The sequence below is a fragment of the Aythya marila genome (assembly GCF_965140915.1).
Source record: "Aythya marila genome assembly, chromosome: 20".
Lineage (NCBI taxonomy): Eukaryota > Metazoa > Chordata > Aves > Anseriformes > Anatidae > Aythya > Aythya marila.
Genome location: NC_139061.1, coordinates 800,456 through 822,206, shown reverse-complemented (window position 1 = coordinate 822,206; position 21,751 = coordinate 800,456). Strand labels below are relative to the sequence as shown.

General features: G+C 41.3%; 1 protein-coding gene across 1 annotated transcript in view; it reads left to right on the top strand.

Moving 5' to 3' along the window:
- Nucleotides 1-256: 256 nt before the first annotated feature.
- The window catches only part of RNF43 (ring finger protein 43), a 66,221-nt gene continuing 44,726 nt past the window's right edge, over nucleotides 257-21,751 (top strand). Inside the window, exon 1 of the mRNA XM_082776032.1 lies at nucleotides 257-2,313. Within this exon, the coding sequence (XP_082632158.1) occupies nucleotides 2,077-2,313 (237 nt within the window). The 5' untranslated portion in view covers nucleotides 257-2,076. The remainder of the gene's footprint in view (nucleotides 2,314-21,751) is intronic.

The window sequence follows — 21,751 nt, the reverse complement described above, 5'->3', positions numbered from 1 at the left end:
TGAATTCCAGACCTCTGACATCAGCCTGACCTGAAGCCTCGCAGCAAGCAGCAGCCAGAAAAGGGCTACTGCTGCCTCTCGATGGGCGGCAGCGTGGGGAAGGCCGGGGGAAACGCGGGGAGCCCGGCGGGGCCGGGCCGGCGGGGCGGGAGGGGGCGCCCGGGAGCGGGGCCGGGGCCGGGGCCGGGGCCGGGGCGGGCGCTCGGCGCTGCTCCACCCTCACTTTGTGCCAGCAGGTAGGAGCCGCGAGCCGGGAGCCGCGGCCGCCTCGCAGCCCTCCCGCGCCCGGCGCTCGCCCACGGGCGCTGCTGCGGCAGGAAGGCGGCTCCGCGCCCGCCGCGGGATCCGGCCGCCCCCGGCCATGGTCGAGCAGCCCCGCGGGGCTCGCCGCGGCCGCGCTGCCCGTGCCTCGGCTGCCGCCCTGCGCCGCGCCTAGAGCCGGTGCCCGCACGGGCTGCGCAGCGAGGGAGCCCCGGGTACTCCGCGGGAGTGCTCCCGACAGGGGGCCGGCTTCTTTCCCGAGGCTGCGGGTTGCATGCGGACACTTCACTTGCAGCCATGCCTGCCCCGGGAGCTTTCTGTCTGCGGTAATTTTCTCCCTTTGATCTCGCTGGATTCTCCGTCGGGCTGTGGAGCGCCACTCGCACCTACCTGCCTGCTGCATGTGCGTGAGACGGCTTGTCTTTCGTGACTTCTTTTTCGAATGTTCCTTATTTTTAAGAACAGATTGCGTTTCTAAAAAGGAGCAAGAAGACCCGAACCAAACGTCGTCAGACGCACATGGTTTCCTTAAGCTACTGGAAGTAACTTTTTCTGGGATTTGTAGAAGCATTTCCATCTGTCCCAGCCCCTGCGGGTTGCAGCAGGCGTGCTGCCTAACAGGTTTGCAGATTTTTTTTTTTAATCACTTCTCTTCACAGCAGAGTGATCACTCTAACTTTTTAGTTGCACATAACCCTTGTGTAAACTCTCCTAGTTATGAAGACTCCTCGATACGTTTCATGTGACTTTGGGGAAGACCATGGAATTTTATGTTTTTTTTTATTTTGTGGGGCCTTTAGTTGGGATCTTCTTGGAAGTGATCATACCGGAACCCATAGTGTGAAGGAAACAAGATATGTGGTAACTTTTTGCTTGATACCTGCTTTGCTTTGTGTCTAAATTTTTAGCATGTTTTGGGGCCTTCTTAAAATCTCCTGGGAACTTGAAACTATGAAGAGAAGCTTCGTACTTCAATAATTATCCTTGGGAATTGCACCAAAAGTCAGACCAAGCCTGGATTGTTAGGAGAAAACTAGAACTGATCTGTAAGCCTGAATGAAGCATTTCTGGCACAGGAAGGATGGAAGGGATTGATTTGATTTGGAAGGGAACAATATAGTAACAAACTTTTTTGTTTTTACCAAATATGCAAGAAATACCTCCTGCATAATTTTTAAGAAGGATACCAGTAACTGTAGACAACATTCAGCTTTAAGAGCATGAGCATATATTGTGGAAGAGATGCCTTGCTGGCAAGAAGATGTGTCTCTCAAGCATATGTGAGATGGATGTTTTGAACCTGGCAATCTTCCTTACTCTTGGGAAGGAGACACCAGGACGTTGCGTCCATGGAGGAACCTCCCTGTGTGTGCCTCCTCTCTGAGGACCTGACGAGTTCTTAATGCTGCGGGAGATTCCTCTGTGTCTGAACTGAACCCGTCCTTGCGACCTGCTCATTCTCTTTCACTGATCTTTCTGGATCTGTCTTCTAGAGGAGGGACTCATAACTTCAGTGGTTGTTTTTTTTTGTTTGTTTGTTTGTTTGTTTTTTCCTGGTTTAAAGTATGCTTTTCAGCTCCGAGCAGCCTCTGAACACGTGGCACCAAGGAAGGGAAGCAATGATGGCGAGAAGCAGGAGGGCCACACAGTGAGCAGTGCTAGCAGTGGCCGGTACCTGAGCCCCTCTCTCCCCATTTTCTTGTGCCCCAGGAGCCAGCACTGCACGCCCTGCACCCGCTATTAGAAGCTGCTGGCAGGGCGAGGACGCGTTTGGAGCGGTATGTGTGGCCGGAGCGAGCTGCTGCAGCTGGTAGCATGAGTGGTGGCCCCCAGCTGCAGCTGGCTGTCCTCTGGCCTTGGCTGCTCATGGCTACCCTGCAGGTAGGACTTGGCCATACAGGGCTGGCGCTGGCAGCGGCAGTCGAGTCTGAGAGGTCAGCGGCACAGAAGGCGATCATTAGGGTGATCCCCCTGAAAGTGGAGCCGATCATACTGGAGGGAGAGTTCGCAAACGTTGCTGAGGTTACTCCAGCCGAAGGAAAACTGCTTCAGGTAAGAGCACCTCTGTTTTATCCAGCCCTGCCAATCTCACGATCCCACTCTTTCTATCTTTGCCACCTTTTTTCTTCTTGCTGCTCCAGCTTCCAGCATGAAGCATTTGGCTTTATTTCCCGACTACATGTTTATAACCTGAGCAACAAGGTATTTTTCATGTGAGCTGTCCACCTGTTTTGTTTCTTTGTGCTGCTGCTCTTCAACCCTGCACAGTGTTTTGAGGCAGAAGTGCTTATGTAAGTGGTTGCCTCTTCATTCTGCTACCATCTGTAGTTGTGCTGGTATTAATGTTAATTTTGGATATGGTCAATCAATCCCAGGAAGATTATTGCATATCTTAATAGATGGTATAAAGCTGACTGTGTTGAGTCACATGCTGGGACACTAAACATCTAACAGAAAACATGATTATTTTTCTTTCTGAAACCTGTGTACACTTCTGCTAATAGCTAGGATTCTGTTACAGCTAAAACACACGTACAGGTGTTGTCCCTCAGAATTACTGACCCTTCCAGCTGTGGTCTTGCCTGTAGTACCACCTGTAACTGGAAGCTGCATTTTACCCATCCAGTGATTCCTGTACAGTGCCACCACCATGTATGTTTGTAAGTGAAATTCATGTTGACTTCTGACCTTTTCTAAGAAAGGAGAGCATCCGAACATCTCACTGTGAGACACAGATGCTACTGAGGGCTGTGCTGTTCAGTGAACAGGCTGATCTCCTGTTTACAATATGCTTTGAGATCAGTTTCTGAGACTTTGTGTACTCTCTTTTCTGTTGGCAATTTGCTCATCAGGTGCTTTATTCTTGAAAACCAAGAACGACAAAATCACCCATGTTAATATTGAACCTAATTTTTGCATGGCTATTTTCAGGCTTGACTTTGCAAATGTGGTATGTTGCAACCTGAATCTTAATTAAGGCTGTAACCTGTAAATTTAAGTTAAAATCAAAAGTTTTTTGTAGTCTTAAAAGAAAAGAAATGTGGTTGAGCCAGCTTTAAAATAGAGTCACATGGCTGAAAATTAAAATAGATAATTTGTGACGTTTATAGATCCTGTTTGCAAAGCCTTTTAAACTAATCGGATAACTGGAATGAAAGCTATGTTATAAAGTTATATTACCAGGGTAAAAAATATCTTAGTCAAATGTACTCAAGGTCCTGTTCTGTCGTGAGGCAATGTCCAGGAAAGTCAATATTTATTCCTTACAAAAACTACAGTGGTGTTGCAACTGAGCACAAAGTATAGAGTATGGACCTTTTTGAAATGAAAAGGTGATAACCTCTTCTGTATGATGTTTGAATGTTTTTAACTGAATGCAGTGATTCAAACCATGATTTTTTGTGTCATGTGCAGTCATTGAAGCCCACCCTGCAGTGCAAACAAATAAGGCATTTTGAATACTAAGCCATGGATAGTGTAGGGTTTACATAACTTCATTCTTTAAAAATTATCCTCAAAATGGAGAGGGTTACAGAAACACTAATCGAATCTTCTTGGTTTGTGTAAACAGACACAGACCTGCATTGTATATGATTTTAGGCCATGGTCCTGCAGCTAGATTTGCACAGGTGATTGTTCCTATTCTGTATCTCGCTGAATTCCGGTGCTGTTTTGAAGGGTTTGCACATCCGGATCTGGTTTCAGGATTAGTGCGTGATGTTGGGACTAGGGGGGGGTCAAACTGCCTGCTGCAGCAGGATGTTTGCATGGTGCTAGGCACAGGAAAGCTCGAGGAAAGCTCGAGTCCACCTCATCCAGCACCCTGTGTATCCTACAGCATAGTTTCTAATTATGCCACTGCATAATGAAACTTGTGATATTAAATGTCATGTCAGTATTTGGGTCCTGAGCCTTCAGTGGGTTCTTGACTTTGGAAAGTCAAAACTTGAGACCAAATGGGAAATGGAGCCATAACTGCTAAGGTAGAAAATGAGTAAGAAATTAGTAGGAAGAACTATTTTTAGTTTGCATTTAAACAGTCAGGTGTTAAATACATCTGAATTATGCTCTATTGGAAAATCTCATTTTACATGTGGTTGCCAACATCCCAGTCTTGCAAAAACGTTACAGGCCATGTGCTTAACTTTGATGTCATTGGAACTCTTTAGGTAAATAAACTTCAGCCTGTTCACACCTACCTTCATAATTGCTTCTTTATATGTAATTTAGGCATCTTTACAATTAATGAACTAAGAAGTCTAGTTTTACGTTGGTTTTGGATTGGCCTTCTTGGCTGTGTCGGAGTCAGTAGGGTGCAGCCAGTCTTCATACACATCACATGAGAACACAAACTGAAGAGTTTAGCTTGGGAAAGGTGAATGCGTGGTCCAGTCCTGCTTTCAAGATAATGCTCTCTTAGGTCAGCAGGATAATGAGGTTGCTTAAGGGTAAGTGCTACAGGATTAGGTCTATGTTCAAGTAAAGTTCTAGTTAACTTCTAGGTTTCTTATGTTGTTTTGGTAAGTATAATTTTGGAAATACATTCCTAATTATATAGAACATCCAGCATATCAGTGATTGAGTCTCACCAACCATACTTACATGTATACCATAATATTTTCTTCTTCTCTCTTCCTCCTGACTTGTTCTCCAGGATCATGTACAGAAACTAACCTTGACCATAGTGCTGCATTCTTTAGTGACTTTAAAACTATCTTTCTTACCTCCCAAGTAACCCAAATGCCAAATTCCCACTCACCCCCTTTTGCCTCATCGCCAGTTCTCTGGGAAATGTCTGGGTTTTTATTTTTGCCTTTTGCCTGTCGGAACACTGCAGGGACCCAACAGCACTGCCTCTGGCACTGCAGAGGCTCAGGGCTGCTGCCGGATGATGCAAAGGGAGAGGAATTTCTCAAGTAGGCAGCGCCACTTCAGACTTTATAGGTCAAAAAACCAACACCTTAGACTTCTTACAGAAATCGTCTTCAAGCCTGGTCAGAGCACAAGCTTGCTCAGATATTACATGCTCTAAGCATTAACTATTGCTTAACAAGCGAGAAGTAGCATGTGTACTAGCTGGCAGTTTCCAGATGGCTGGAGGTTTAGACCTCTGTTGAGCTCACTGCATGCGATAGTCTGCACTTCTGAAAAAAATTCCTGGGGAAGTCAGAAAAAGTCCCTGTATTAAAAATGGAAGAACCAAGCCTTTCAGACAAGTAGGCTGTAAAGAATGTATTTGGATCTTACTGGTAAATGGAAATCCAGCAGCAGCTAATGATTCAGCATGCCCTCCAAATCACAACTCCTGTAGCTGTTCGCCAGATCAGCTCCCTTCAATATGATTGCTAATGCAATTTCTACAACCTCTGCTTTTGATATTTTGCTGTTCTGTTAGTTTATTTTTGATGAATAAATCTTGTTTTCCTTCTTACCTAATGCCTCAGTTTCTATTTGGTACTGGAGAGAGTTCATGATGTTAATCTGAAGATATACAGGAAAATAAGGAAATGCATGGAAAGAAAAGGAGAGAGATTTTTAGAAACTTGACAAAAGGAGATATAAGATTTGGAGTCCAATTCGAGTCACAACAGAGTTCACATATGAATCTAATCCTGTGGAAGAAAAAAATTTTATTTGAGAAATAGCACATCGCTTAATTAAAGGCTTTATAGAAAAGTGGGTATACAAGCATACATAAATAAAACAGCACTAGCATTTTTTTTTTTTTATTAAATTTGAGTATATATAACCTCAGTCTTGTATACAAGGGAAAGGATGGTACTGCTAGTAGTGGCTAGTGTGGCTAGGATCCATTAATGGAGTTTTCTCTTTAGTTCTGGTGCTAGTATTTTTGGAAATAATATTAAAAGTTTGAAAAAGTCCCAAACAATAACATTTGAAAAGAGATACCTAAACTCTAACTACTGTCTTTAGTACAGAGAAGGCAAACCGACGGTCAATCGTTTTACATGCCTACATGCAGGAAAAAAAATGAGGTAGTAGAAGTCTTACTTTATCACAAGTCTCACAATACTTTGTTTCATTTCCGTATAGTCTTAGCAGTTACATAATTAGGTGATTGCATGAGAAAGTCAACTTTCATTTACCCACTGAGCACATTGTTTTAGTTTATGACTGCAGAAAAAATCTTGACAGCACAGGACAAACTCCCTAAGTGCTGAGAACAAGGATTATCCTATTTTCCTCTCTCTCCAAAGAAATAAATTATTAAAAAACAATGTTTTTAAAGTCAGTCTTCTAGTTAGGGTAGAACAAGTGAGAATTAGAAGATCTTAAATCATAAGCTTTTTAGGTGTTGTACACGATCAAAAAGCTGATTATCATTTATAGATGAAGTCAGAAAAGAAGCATGGTGCATTTTGAACAGCAGTGACAATTAACCATTGCAGTTACCTTGAAGTTACATACTGGCATGGTGAATTCAACAAGATCATCCCAGAAATTGAGTGTTTCCAGTGTTGCAATGCATAGCGCTGCTGGGGAATTATAATCACCTACTTAAATGCTTGTAGAGGGTTACACTCCCAACCCGTAAGAAAGTAAATATATTAGTAGTTTTATATACTACCAGCTCCTGGATCAACAAAAGGATGTTGAGTGCATAATGTTGACAGAGATCAAAGAAGTGGGAAAGTCTAACCAAATGATAATGGGGACTTAAATTACCTGTGAATAAACTGGTCAGATAGCACAATACGAGTAAGTTCAAAGAAGCAATTTCTGCCTCTTGGAACAGCCAGTACTAGAGTACACAGAAAGATATTCTTGACTTAGTGTTGAGTAATGTGCAAGAACTAACTCAAAAGCTAGCAATAATTGAGCCACTTGTACTGACTGCAGTATAATAAAATTCATTGTCTGAGTACCAGAAAGTAGAACTCTGACAGCAACCTTTAGAACTGGGAATTGCAGCAAAGTGAAGCAGTGCAACAAGCGGCTCTTATAGTTTAAAAGAAGTATCTTTCAAGGTAACATAGATACTACTCAAGAAAGTAAAAATAGTCTTAGGAAATGTCAAAAGGAATTAAAAAGGCGATTGTACTCCAACAAAAGTACGTTGATAGTGGTCAAGAAACTATTTAGGCCAAACAGACCTTGTAAGATTTGGGCATATAGTATTAAGATAGCATACAGTAGAATATATGCTATAGATTAGTATAGTATAAGTAATTAGCATCAGTATAGGATTGGTGATTATTTGAAAGGTGAGCCATTAAAATCCATATTCAGAGTAGGTAGTCTCGGCTAAAATCAGCTCCAGAAAAATTTGAGTCTAGAGGTATCACTTGGGAAGCTCCTAGAGGAACTTCCATCCCTTTCTTGAGCATACGCAGAGGCTGAGTTAGAGCTTTGCATTTTGTGTTTTCCCCTTTCCTGATCCAGAAAATGCTTGGTGAAAAGGTATTCTCCATTTAAGAAAGAGTTTGAAGGGCTTAAAACTGAAATCTTCTGCCACTAAGGATGTTTCTCAGATGCTCCCTGGGGTGCCATCTGTTGCTGGCCCTTGTTCCCGTAGGGGACCCATGGAGGCAAAGACCCATCCTGAGCTGAAGATTTTCATTACTAAAGAGGGCATAAATCTGGAGGCCCAAGTATTTACATGGGGCAGGCATAAGGAGCAGAAATAAAACCAAGAGCAGCAGAGCAATGCTGCATGGTCAGAAGGCTCTGTCAACAGGGCTGAGTGACAGTCAGCACAGGACTCCTGGCCATGCACACCCTTCCTGGAATGGCTCCAAGGAGCAAGTGGACATTTCCCAAAGATAAGCTGGCAGGAGGGATGAGGTTAAAAGGGAAAAATTCTTTTTTTTTTTTTTTTTTTCTGTGCCTCCATAAAGCTATATGTTTGGTAGGCATTTCATGCAGATTATGAAAGTCTAGACTGAATTGCATGTGAATTCATGATTATTTTTTTTAAATGGAAGCTCTCAGAATTATCCAAGTAAGACAAACTTTGTATGATCAAAGAGAGGTCTGTTTTATTAGAATTTATTTTAAACAAAAATTGTGTTATATTTTTATATATAACACAATATACTACAATTGTATCTCTCTGTTTTTCTATGCTTAGAGCTCTCAAAAGTGCATTAAAGCTTTCTGTGGACTTTCCCCCTAAGTCTTATTCCAACTGAAAACAAGAAAGTTTTACCCTAAAAGAAAGAAAGTAATAAATGAATACAATGGAAAACTTTGATCTTCAGGTCCAACTGTCTTCAGTATCATAAAATCTGTGTAGCAGGGGTTGCCAAGAATCAAATACACTACATTTTGGTTTATAAACAAAGCTGAGTGGTAAGCTGAAACTCAGAGTATAGGGTTGTAGAGCGCACTCAAGCAGTCAACATTCAGATTTTACCACTGGTTCTTTCTTAGACAAGTCATAATCTCTTGGCATGTTTAGGAATTTATTTCTAAAACAGGTAGATGTGAAATGTCTAAAGACAAGTACATATGTCAGTAAAATACTGAACCATGTGTGTATTTATCTCTTTCACTTTTCTGCTATATGTTTTTGTTGTTGTTTGGTATGGTTTTGTTTTTGTTGTTTTGTTTCTTTTTTTTTTTTTTTTTTCCTGTAGGGTGCAAGCTGCTCTATGTTCAATAGTTGCATCCAGTCCCTTTAGACTTGAAGTATTGATGTATTCGTTGTACATGTTGTTTTAGATATGTATTTTTAAGTAGTCGCTCCGTTTTCAGATTTGTGGTGTTTTCTCTTGTTATCTCACAAAAAGCAACTACAAAGCCTGGGTTTTGTTACTTTGCATCCTTCTTGGTGTCACATACTTCATTGGTCATTTTCTTGTCAAATTAAGCAACCCTACAGATGAATTGAAGTCCATCTCGGTACAGATTTTTTTTTTTTTTTCACAAGACATAATATCAGTGCAATCTTTTTACCTAAATAATCAACTTTCAAAATAGCTGTGCCTTAAGTGATGAAAAGAGAGGAATCCTATGCTGTCATTCCTGTTTTAATGCTATCTTTGTGTGCATCAAAAAGTAAATACTAAGAAAGTAATGAAAGTGATTCTCCTTTTATACACAGTGTTAGTAATGTCTCTCTGGAGAGCTTTACCTATTTCTGGTACCCGAGTGTTAAGAAGGATATGGAAGTATTGAGAGAAACTGTAGGGAGAGCTACAGAAATGATCCCACCTACAAAGCGTAATGCTTAAGGAGCTCAACTATTTTCAGCTTTTTCAAAGTGCAAAATGAAAACTGCAGTATATATGTATCCATTTATAATTAATATTGCCTACAAGGAGAGGGTGAGAGCAGCTTAGCAAAGACATAGCCAGATCTAGTAGCTGAAAACTAAAATTAAATGACCAGTGTTACACAATTGATTACCTCGTTTTTTTTAGATAAAATAGATAGGTTCTTTACTGTAAGTAAAATTAAAGGTTACAACAAATTATCAGGCAAAATTTTGGTTATCCCTCCATTCTAGGTCCTTAAAATTGCATTAGATACAGACAACAAGAAAGGGTATGAAGTAGGCATAAATGGCCTGGATGGTCATGGTGTGGTCTCTTGTCTTGGAGTTCTGTGTTTTTTTTTAAAAAAATATCTCTGTTTTTCCAGTATTTCACTGTCATCCGAGAAATAAAGTGTTGTACTGCCTTTCATATGCCCATAACACTTTCAGCCTGCATTTGGACCTGGTGCTTAGGGACAGCGGTTTGGTGGGTGACATTGGTAGTAGGGTGATAGCTGAACCAGATGATCTTGAAGGTCTTTTCCAACCTTAATGATCCCGTGATTCTAAGGAATTGTAATCTCATGCTTCGGAGCTTCTGGCTTGATGCCCACATGGCTTAGGAGGGAACTCTTCTTATTTCCTCTATGCAGAGTTGGCCAAGAGTAGACTTGGGACCTTTTCACCTTCTGGGGGGAGCATCAGAGATTGGCCTTGCCTTAAAACAAAACACTAAAACATATGGTCAGTGTAGGTAGTAGAGAAAATATAGTTTCACAAATGTGTAGGCTGTATGCGTTACTCCCATGTGCAAGAAAGAAAAGATTGCCAGATTTGAAGTGGAAGACACTTTCTTCCACCACCACACCATTCAAATTATCAGAAACTTTGGGTGTGTACCATCTTCTCTTGCATTTTGAGACGTGAATAATCCTCATAGAACATCGGATGTATTCTCACCTTGTCACTTCCCTAGCCCTGAAGGGGCTAGTTAAGGGCATTAGTGGCCCTTTGATTTCTCTTTTGTTCAGTCATTAGGTCTCCGGTGATCATCTTGGTTAATCTAATGTGCATTACTCTGCTCACTGTCAGGGCAGTTGCATAAATGTAATGGATTGTTGTATACAGATATTCTGATTACATAGTTGAATTATTTTCTGTGGCCATAAACTCTGTGAAAAAAAAAATTAAAGTTTTTGTACAAAGCTCAGTTAATTTAGAATGCAAATAAAGCAGCTTAGGGATTAAATTTACTATGGTTTTGCCAAAGGATATGTGAATTCTAGCTCAAGATTAAATGAAAAAAATAGAATTTAGGCTATCTGCTTCAAAAGCACTTCAGCAACTGTTGTTCCATGGAACCTTTGTTCATCTAGGTAGATTTGCTTTGGTTGGCCTGTGGATCCCTGCAGAAGGGATACTTCTGCATCATTATAGGAACTAGCAGAGATTGCATTCAGATATGAAAAATGAATAGCATTCTAGTGCTCTTGCAGACGTGAAGCCATTTTCCTTCCAAATGCCTTGAAGTTCAATAGTAGATCAGAGTAGCTTCAGTGAAGACACAGGCTAAAAAAGGATTTGGGGAGATTGCCACATGGCAGAACAGAAGGGAGAACTTGAGAAGATATTCTAGGGAGTGAATGAAGAACATTGATTCTTTCATTTGTTTGTTTTTGTTCAGGATCATAGGCAAAATGTTAATATTGTTTCCTGAATGTTTAAATATAACAAAAATCTTTAAGGATATGAAAGTCAAATAACAAAGTGTGCACTGTGGCAATTCCTGTAACTTCCTGGATCACAATTTGAATCAGAAGTTACTGCTTAGCAAGTTAGTCATAAGGTTTCTCTTTAGACCACCATCCAGTGAAGAAATACAGCCTCAGAAACCCTAGTGAACTATGTCTTAAAGTCGTAGGAGGGGCAACATATGTATCTTTGCTACTGCTTCTATGTTGAATCATGTTACTTACAAAATGATCTTAGTAACTTTTATTTACTATGACAATTTTACACCAAAATAAGTGGAACATCACAAAGATCCTGAAGAGGTAAGAAGGAGCTCCCTCTTGCCATGCTATACCTTAGTTATTCTTTTGTTCCATGCTATGGGTGCACATATGTCCACAAATGATAACATTTTCTAAATGTTATCTATCATTTAGAAAATAGTTTTTCTAAATATTTCCCTACCACCACAAAATTCTGTCTCCGTCCTCCCTGTTACTCCCTCCTTCATCTGGTCTCACTGGTCTTATTCATATAAGCTTAAAACCACCTCAGGTGGTTCAGACAGCTTTTTTTTTATTATTTTTTTTTTATTACTCATCTGCTTTATGGAGTAGTTTCTTTTATCTTTGCCCCTTACATTTTCATCCTACTTTTTGGTCAGAACAATGTTTTTTGTTATTTTTCTGTATGTGTTCTCCCTGATCACCATCAGTACATAAAATTGCTGTTGCCTGGTGTCATGTGGGACAGTTTGGTTTCTTCATTTCTTTGTGATCTTCTGCTCTTTTGCAGTTGTTATTTTTTTTCAACTGTCTCCTCCAGAGTATTTTTAACATCTGTTTTGTCTCTAATGAGGAAGATTGCTGCACCAAAAGCTGTTATTTGTAAATTTTGTACAAAGTACACCTTCATGAGAGGTGCAGGTAGTTGTAGTCTAATTTGTTTGGATGATGGATGAATCACAGAATCATTAAGGTTGGAAAAGATCTTCAAGTTCATCTGGTACAACCATCATTGTACTACCAATGTCACCCACTAAACCATGTCCTTAAGCACCAGGTCCAACCTTTCCTTAAACATCCCAAGGGATGGTGATGCCACCCCTTCCCTGGGCAACATACAGCTCCTATAAGCCCTGTGTTAGAAAAGATTATCAAAATTATTTCTGTGGCTTCTTGCTTGAGAAAACACCATACACCATTTCTGATTGTTGCACCTAGTAATGGCTTGAGTTACTGCCCATGCTTTCATGTTCCCCTGCTTCCCTCTGACTGCCTGTTTTGAGATTGCTTTCCCCATAAACCAAACACTAGGGAATGCCCATGGGGAAGGTTCCAGCTGAGTCTTCCCTAAGAAAAACAGTCATAGCTTCCTGTGAAGGTTGGGGGCAGCTTGGGATGCAGTGACCATGAGATGGTGGAGTTCAAGATGGAACTTGGTGGAAGAAGTAAAGCTAAAAGTAGGATTGCAACCCTGGACTTTCAGAGAGCCAACTATGACCTCTTCCGGGACCTGCTTGGGAGTATCTCATGGGCTAGAAGGCAAGGGTGCATGTGAGAGCTGGGCTACAGCACTTTTTCCAAGCTCAGGATTGGTGCATCCCTTAGAGTAGGAAATCGAGGAAGGGGGGCAGGAAACCTGCGTGGATGAGCAGGGAGCTCATTGATAAGATCAAAAGGAAGAGGAAGGATTATGAAATGTGGAAAAAGGGCCCGTCCACTTGGGAGGCATATAGAAGTGTTGTCAGGGCCTGCAGGGATGTGACAAGGAAGGCTAAAGCCCACCTAGAGATGAGGCTTGCAAAAGAGATAAAAGATAATAATAAGGGTTTTTTTAAGTATGTAAACAGTAAAAGGAAGACTAGGGATAATATGGGTCCCTTGCTGAATGACAGGGGTGTCCTGGTAACAGGAGATGCTTAGAAGGTGGAGATACTGAATGCTTTCTTTGCTTCAGTCTTTTCTTCAAGGACTCCCCCCTGGAACTCCTTGACCCTGGAGGGAGGAGAAAGAGTCTGGGAAGTGGAGATCTCCCCCCTTGTTGACAAGGGAGTGGTTCGGGAGCGTCTGAGTGGGCTCAGCGCACACAAATCCATGGGTCCTGATGGTATGCATCCACGTGTGCTAAGGGAGTTGGCAGAGGTGATCGCCGAACTGCTCTCTATCATCTTTGAAAGGTCCTGGAGAACAGGAGAGGTACCTGAAGACTGGAGGATAGCCAATGTCACTCCGGTCTTCAGGAAGGGCAAGAAGGAGTATCTGGGAAACTACAGGCCAGTCAGTCTCACCTCTGTCCCTGGAAAGGTGTTGGAAAGCTTGTTCTGGATGCCATCTCCAAGCAATTGGAAGAGAAGAAGGTTATGAGGAATAGTCAGCATGGATTCACCAAGGGGAAGTCATGCTCAACCAACCTCATTGCATTCTTTGATGGCATCACCAGCTGGGTAGATGAGGGGAGAGCAGTGGATGTTATCTACCTTGACTTTAGCAAGGCTTTCAATACTGTCTCCTATGACATCCTGCTAGCAAAGCTGAGAAAGTGTGGGATAGAGGAGTGTACAGTAAGGTGGGTTGAGAACTGGCTGACTGGCTGAGCTCAGAGGGTGGTGATTGGCGGAGCAGAGTCTGGCTGGAGGCCTGTGATTAGCGGTATTCCCCAGGGGTCGATGGTGGGTCCAGTCTTGTTCAACATCTTCATCGACGACCTTGATGAGGGAATAGTGTCTGCCCTCAGCAAGTACACCGATGACACAAAGCTGGGAGGAGTGGCTGGCACGCCAGAAGGCTGTGCTGCCATTCAGCGAGACCTGGACAGGCTGGAGAGCTGGGCAGGAAAAAAAAAACATGAGGTTTAGTAAGAACAAGTGTAGAGTTCTGCACCTGGGAAGGAACAACCCGAAGTATCAGTACAGGCTGGGGGATGACCTGCTGGAGAGGAGCTCTGAGGAGAAAGACCTGTGGGTCCTGGTGGACGACAGGTTGACTATGAGCCAGCACTGTGCCCTTGTGGTCAAGAGGGCTAACGGGATCCTGGTGTGCATAAAAAGGAGCACGGCCAGCAAATCAAGGGAGGTGATCCTCCCCCTCTCCTCTGCCCTGGTCAGGCCTCACTTGGAGTACTGTGTCCAATTCTGGGCTCCCCGGTACAAAAAAGAAAGGGATCTCCTGGAAAGAGTCCAGTGGAGGGCCACAAAGATGATATGGGGCCTGGAGCATCTTCCCTATGAAGAAAGGGTGAGAGACCTGGGTCTGTTCAGCCTGGAGAAAACAAGACTGAGAGGGGATCTCGTCAATGTGTATCAATACCTGAGGTGTGGGAGACAGAGGGATTTGGCCAACCTCTTTTCAGTGGTTTGCAGGGACAGGACAAGGAGTAATGGTCACAAGATAGAGCACAGGAAGTTCCACACCAACATGTGAAAGAACTTCTTCACAGTAAGGATGACAGAACACTGGGACAGGCTGCCCAGGGAGGTTGTGGAGTCTCCTCTGGAGATACTCAAGGCCTGTCTGGACGCCTACCTGGGCAGCCTGCTCTAAGGAACCTGCTTTGGCAGGGGGGTTGGATCCAATGATCTTTCAAGGTCCCTTCCAACCCCTTCAATTCTGTGATTCTGTGATTCCTTTTGCTGAAGACACCCAGATGGACCATCTTGCATCCACGTGACACTGTAGAGCAGTCAGCCAGCCTATGGCACTGACTTTGGTAGGCTGAGGAAGATCAAAGAGCAGGAAATGCAGCAGTAAGGGGAAGCTTCAATTACAGCCATTGTCATTCAGGGAGCTGCTAGCCAGGAAAGCAAGGAGAGGAGCGATGCTTGCCATGGCCTTTTCCAGGACTTCATTCAAAAATCATCTTTTGAAAGGTGCTCTGTGATGGTGATGGTAATGTATTTTGTACCTGCAAGGATATTGAGAGGGAAGCCAAAAAGTCTTCCACAGTTTTAACTTTTTTAATTCAGAAAGAGGGGCTACATAAAATTGAGTAAGCCTATTAAAAACGAATGTAAGAAGGCAACTTAGAGTTATATCCTCACAGCGGATTTGAAGATATGGAAAGACACTATAGTAGGAAGGAGTTAAGATCAAATGTACCTCTGAAGAAATACTTTTAAAAAAAAAAAAAAAAAAGATAACATCAGACCTACATACCTAAGCATAAGGGTAAAAGAAAGTACATGAAAGCATCCTGAAAAAGCAAAGATTGTGGTAAAATGAGAAAAAGAGGAGGGATCATACATACTAACAAGCTAAAATATGTTAAAAACATAATGAAAATAATTAGGAGAACAAAAACTTTGCAAAGGATAGAATAATTAGTAATAGATTCTCTTTAGTCACATCAGAAGCAGAAAGCTTGCCAGACAATCTGTAGGAACTATACAAAATTGAAGTATAAAAGATGCACTCAGGGCAGCCAAATTGATATCAGAAAAATGAATACAATATTTTTTGTTCTTTCATCTGTCTCAGGCTGAAATGTCTGTAGATAAGATAATGATGTAGATAGACAAAATTAGCATTATCAGTCACCAGGATCAGGTGGTATTGACCCAACAGTTGTGGAGGATGAAATAGTTGAACTATTACCTATGTTAATAAACTCATATTTAAAATAACCGGAAGGCAGCTGATGCGATACCAGTTTTTCTACTGGCCCCAAGTCATCTGGAAAAGCCCAGTACTGTAAAATTCACATGGAGTAAGTTGTCTGTAACTATAATATAGAGCGTAATAAGTAAGTGGACAGTTCAATAGGTCCAGGTGAAATTCCAAAATGCCCTCATTAAAGGCTTTTAAGGAAATTAAGGGTTGGAAGGAGAATACTGACTAAATAATTATTAGAAGATAGGAAGCAGATGGTAAGAATACCTGGCGCATTTTCACAGTGGAAGAAGCTGATGAAGATTGTTCTGCAGACATATGTGATGGTAGCCATGCCATCCTGTACATTTATAAAGCACACAGGAGCTGAGTGCTTGGTAATATTTTAGAGCTTTCTAATACATTCAATAGATTGAAGTAATGAAGACAAGGATCAGCTATCAAATATTGCAAAAAGTACCATATAGTTCCTTGGGAACCATTGTTGCAAGTGGCCTCAACACATGGCTTTCAAGTGGTGCTTTTAAGCTTCATTTGATGCCCTTGGCACTTTGGCCTTCCTATCATCCTGGGTGTATATCAGGAGATCATCAGGAAGGCTTACTTCATCCTCCTGTTTCTCCCATTGATATCATCCTTCTTACCCTGCTTTGGAGCACAGATGATCAGCCCAGCCAGTGCTAGGGAGCAAGAATCAGATGTACACTGTTTAATTTTGCAGCTTCCTGCCGTTTTCAAGGACTTCTGTCACAAGATACGTAGCAGAAGACTTCTCACTAGGCAGCACTGAACGTGTTCATCCCTCCTCACGTTCTCGGTGCTTTGTGTATACTGTAGACAACAGAGCCTGCATCTTTAATACCTACCTGAGTGTTCGGGTAGTGTACATGCTCTTGTGGGGTTCCCTTTATAATAACCATATCTCAATAACTGTCAGATATTCCTGTGGCTGAAATAAAAGCCTCACTACATTTTAGAGGAAATGTGTTTTGTTTTGTTTTGTTTTACAGCTGTTGGCATCCATACCTCTCTCCTTGCCTAGGGAGTGAATCATAGTAATCCAAGAACATTTGGTCACCACAAAGACCAGTCACTGTGTTGAAGTCAAAAATAGTTCCAAACACTTGCCAGCTGTACCACTTTTACTTTAAGGTCTTCATGTTCAAGTAATGTAAAACAAGGTATTCTGAGGTCCCATCCTTTCTGTTGGAAGCCATGGAGCTAGGAAATCCAGTATGTCTGGTGGTAACCCAGCTATCACAGATGCTGAATACGTCAGCGTTAGAAAGTCATTTTAGCCAACAGACTACAAGTAAAAAATGTGGAATAATAACTGAAGGGACAGCTTGCAGAAGCTATGGGTTTTGCAAGATTGTTTCCTTTTCATTGGATGAAGTTCTGGCTCTATTGTCTGCAGGCCATCATGTTTCTTGAATTCTTGGTTCTGTGATCTGAAGTAATAGTTGATATTTGTCTAATCCTTCTTTCCCTGCAAACCTACTGCAAGACAAGGCAACATGCTTCAGTGGTCATCCTGCACACTTCAGGCTGACTGGTGTGGGCTGAGGAAATGCTAAAGCCAGAGTTATTGGTGTGATCATAGAATCATTAGGGTTGGAAGAGACCTCCAAGATCATCTGGTCCAACCATCTTCCTACTACCAATGTCACCCAATAAACCAAGTCCCTAAGCACCACGTCCAACCTTTCCTTGAACAACCCCAGGGACAGTGTCCCCACCACCTCCCTAGGCAAACCATTCCAATGTCTGACTGCTCTTTCTGAGAAGAAATGTCTCCTAATTTCCAACCTAAACCTCCCCAGGTGCAACTTGAGGCCATTCCCTCTAGTCCTATCACTAGTTACCTGTGAGAAAAAGCCGACTGCCAGCTCCCCACACCTTCTTTTTTCCTGTACTGTTGAAAAGGCTGTAAAGTTGAAAAAGTCTGAACACAAAGGGAAGAAAGTTATTCTAAACCTTCCCTACTCTCATCTTTTCGTTTAGGCACCAATTACTAATATTGCTGACTGCAGAGTACTGGGCTCAGTGGGCTTTTGGTCCAACCTACTATGACCATTCTTACTACTTTATAGTACAGCAGTAAGCAAATCAGAAGTGCTTAAGAAAAACAATGGCATGGGCTGCATTATTGCTGTGACAGTACGGATGTGTGTGTAGTTTTCCAAGGTATTGCTGCTCTAGGACAGGGGATGGTAAGCATCCACTTGCAGCCACAATAAGCCTCTTCTAACAGATCTGATTTCATGAGTTCTCTCTGAAAAGGGCACACACATGACAAGTTGGAAAAGGAATTATCATTACAGTCTTCAAATCTGTAAAGTATTCTAAAGAAGACTGAATTTATCATTCCAGAGGTACCGAGTTGATTTTCCATTTTTTCACTTGCAAATTTCTCTGACAAATGAGCTTTAATTTATTAACTATATCAGTGCAGATACCTGAGCAATCATTTCTGTCTGTCTGAGGGATTTTAAATTTTCTTTGGCCCTTGGGTCCTCAAATTACGTACAGAGCTTTGCTAAAAAAGTGTTAGCCTCTACTCTAGCATGGAATCTTATGCAGGGTCTCACAATCCAGATGGGGCAATAATGTGAACCTGTGGCAGCTTGCTCATTACTGTAATGTAAATTACTCTAATGTAATTCTTAAATGTAACTTTTCTGGTAGTAAGAAGTTCTGCCAGAGGGCAAGAAAGACCCACATGCTAAATGTTTGACATCAAGTGTCTTTTTTCCCTCTCCCAAGGTAAGGTTTCTCATATACATGTACTTTCCTGAGGTAATATAGAAGTTTCACTGGAGCCAGAAAATAACTCTTCTTTTCCTGCCAGTGAACTCCAGACATGCAGGGACAGTGGCATGTCTCTTCAGACATTTGATGTCAAACAGACCATCTCTTTTTTGTCTACAGAGAACTAAACCTGTCAGGTGGCCTCTATTCAGTCGTGTCATGAACTGGGAGATAAAGAAGTACAGTGATACTAGTAATTGCATAACATATTGTATCAGGAGATGTTATGATACTGCCTAAGTGTTTGTGCCTCCGGCCATCAGTAAGTTCCATCAAAGGTCAAGTTGTACAGTAGCTTCTCTAGAGGATATCTCCATTCTTGACATCTGCAGAGCTGTCATGTGGAGTTCAATTAATCAAATTAATCTCTATACCATTGCAGATACTTCCAGGAATTATGCCAAATTAGGCATCTTGTGGTTTGCAGACTACTCTAAAATGCTTGAGATGCCCCTCCCCACTTACCTGTGGGGAAAGACAGATGGGGAATTATTGTTTGGAGTTACTCACCTTTTGAATATGTATATGGACTGTCATTTGAAGAAGAAAAGAAGATAACTTGATAGTAATTGGGCTGTTTTGAGATGTGTATTGCAAATCCACACTGACTGCTTTCTCCATTTCCACTGAGATCTTGTGGTTGGGACAAGTTGCAGGCCCACACTGAACTGTATACCCAGGCTTACTGTACTGAATATATGCATATTGATGATGTGATCTCAAAGAAGACTACTTAATGATGGTAAACCTTTTTCTTTTTTTTTTTCCCCACACCAGTAAACTGGCCCTTCTGCCATGATCTATGATGTGTGGGAAAAAAAGTGGAATGAAATCAGTGGTAGTTATGGATGGACATACTAATTTGTGTAAACAAGATGAATGCTGGTATTGAGAAGTCTGGTGTTTCCATGAAGGCAAACTTTCTTATGTTTATTTAATTGTGTTGACTATGTTAAGAACTTTGAGAGATTTTTAATAGCATATAAACTCAAGTTAAGCATTTGTGTGAACATGGATCTAGGTAAGTGGGCTGAATAGATGTTTTATGAATGATGCGAGAATATTCCTATGCTTCTCTGAAGTTTATGTAGGACTTAAAGGGTCCTGAAGAACCTAAGTGAAAGCTGCTAAGTGATACTTTCAACCACGTGGGATGGTGTTTTTGCCATTTTTATGTTAGCACAGATTTGAAGGGAAGTCAGGAAGATTTTTGTGTTGTCTGTGTGCTGGTGGAAAGATCATTGTTTGTCTGCAGAAGTTAGCAACAGTCTTCTCATCCCTTGGCCATACAAACTAATCGGTGGCTTTGGAATATGTTAAGCATTTATTGCAGAGGTCTTCTTAAGAAGCAATCATGTTTCATTTTTAAGGTATGTTTACAATTGTGGGAGGTTCATTTCAGGGAGTTTCAATGCTCAAGTAATATGATCGTTTTGATACTGCAGATCTGCATTTAGAAAATTCTAGTCCTCAGTCTTTTTTCCTTTCCAGTTTCTTCTTTGTAAGTGGGATGGAAATATTAGGCATTTAATACCAGTAATAGTCACAATAGTGCTGTTTAGAAGCAGTATGTCTCAAAGAAAAATCTGTCTGAAGTGATTAAATATCATGTGTCTGAGCCATGAGTCTCCAGATGAGGGAAGAGTTTTCACAGTAATGTCGCTATTTGTTCTTTTCTTTTTACATGTCCTTTTCTCTAGGCATCTAGTATAAGCCCTTGGCAAAGGGAGGTGGAACTTTCATCCACTCCTGTGATCTTAAATCTCACCTGTCTAACCTGTCATAGAGGGTTACAGTTGACCTTCTGACCATGATATCACACTGGCAGTGTATGTTCATTTGGCATGATATTGTCCTTTCATCCACCTTTGGTTCCTTTCAGAATCAGTGCTTTCAAGGGAACAAGTCCTTTGAGTATTTTCTGAGCTCTTCATTTTTGATTTATATTGGTGTCTCTGACGTTATATCTGGTCATGCTATAATGTCCATTGTTCCAGTGTACCCAAGACATCAGAGCTAGTGTCAGGCCTTATTTTTGACATTATTTTTGATGGTACAGGACCTTGTATTATCTAGAGCAAGATTGCCAGAAGGAAGTTGTCTTCTTTGAAATTGATAAAACTAAGTGAAGCTCAGAACTAACAAAAGGAATGTTACTAATTTTTTGAGGATTATTTTATATATTTGTGGAAGAATTGCAGGAGTAATCTGAACTTCTCCATTTGATTGACTTTTCCAGTTAAATAGGTAGATCTTAAAATATATTGTTTCAGTTCCATTTAAATAACTAAACTCCACTGAAGTGATTCAAGCAAGGTGAACAAAACAGAATGATGTATGTGCCTATTCAATGCCCTTCTGGTTTATTCTTCACCTTATGCTTCATCTTTAGATGCCTAAGTGTGTAGAGGTTCATCTCTATAAATGTTTGAAGGCTGGCCGATATGCCTATGTGAATAGTTCATTAAGAAAGTGCATCTTTGTTGTTCTACCAAATTTCTTTTTCTCTCTTCAGTGGGGAAATGAAAAACCATTGTGAAAAACTAACTGAAATATAACGTTTGTGACATTTTTTGTAGAAATTAATCTTCTTGTTATGATCAGCTGATACAAAGCCCGAGTGATGAGTTCAGCTAGCTTTTGAAGAAATTTCTGTCATTTTATCTGTAACTGACACAATGATGAAAGCTTACAATATAGAAATCATACATTTTTTAAAACAAAAATGCCATCTACTAGGAGAAAATAGCTTGTTTGGTCAAGTCTAGTGTTGGCCTCTTTACAGAAGACATTTGTGAGCAGCAGTGGAGAGGGAGAGTTCTGAGATTCAAAGCAATTGCTTTTATCTTTAAATTTTGATCACAGAATCATCTAGGTTGGAAGAGACCTCCAAGATCACCGAGTCCAACCTCTGATATTCAGTTGTGTTTTGCCATAATAACTTTAGGAATTCAACTGTCTTCCAAATATTTTTACAGGGAAAATATATGTATATCTGTCATTTCACATGTAAGCTGATCCTTTGGTTTCTCTAGTTTCAGTGTTTTGTTTTATTTTCTTTGTTTTCCACCATGTTTTCAGAAGATAAGCATCTCTCAGTGCATTTCCCCTTCATTTTAGT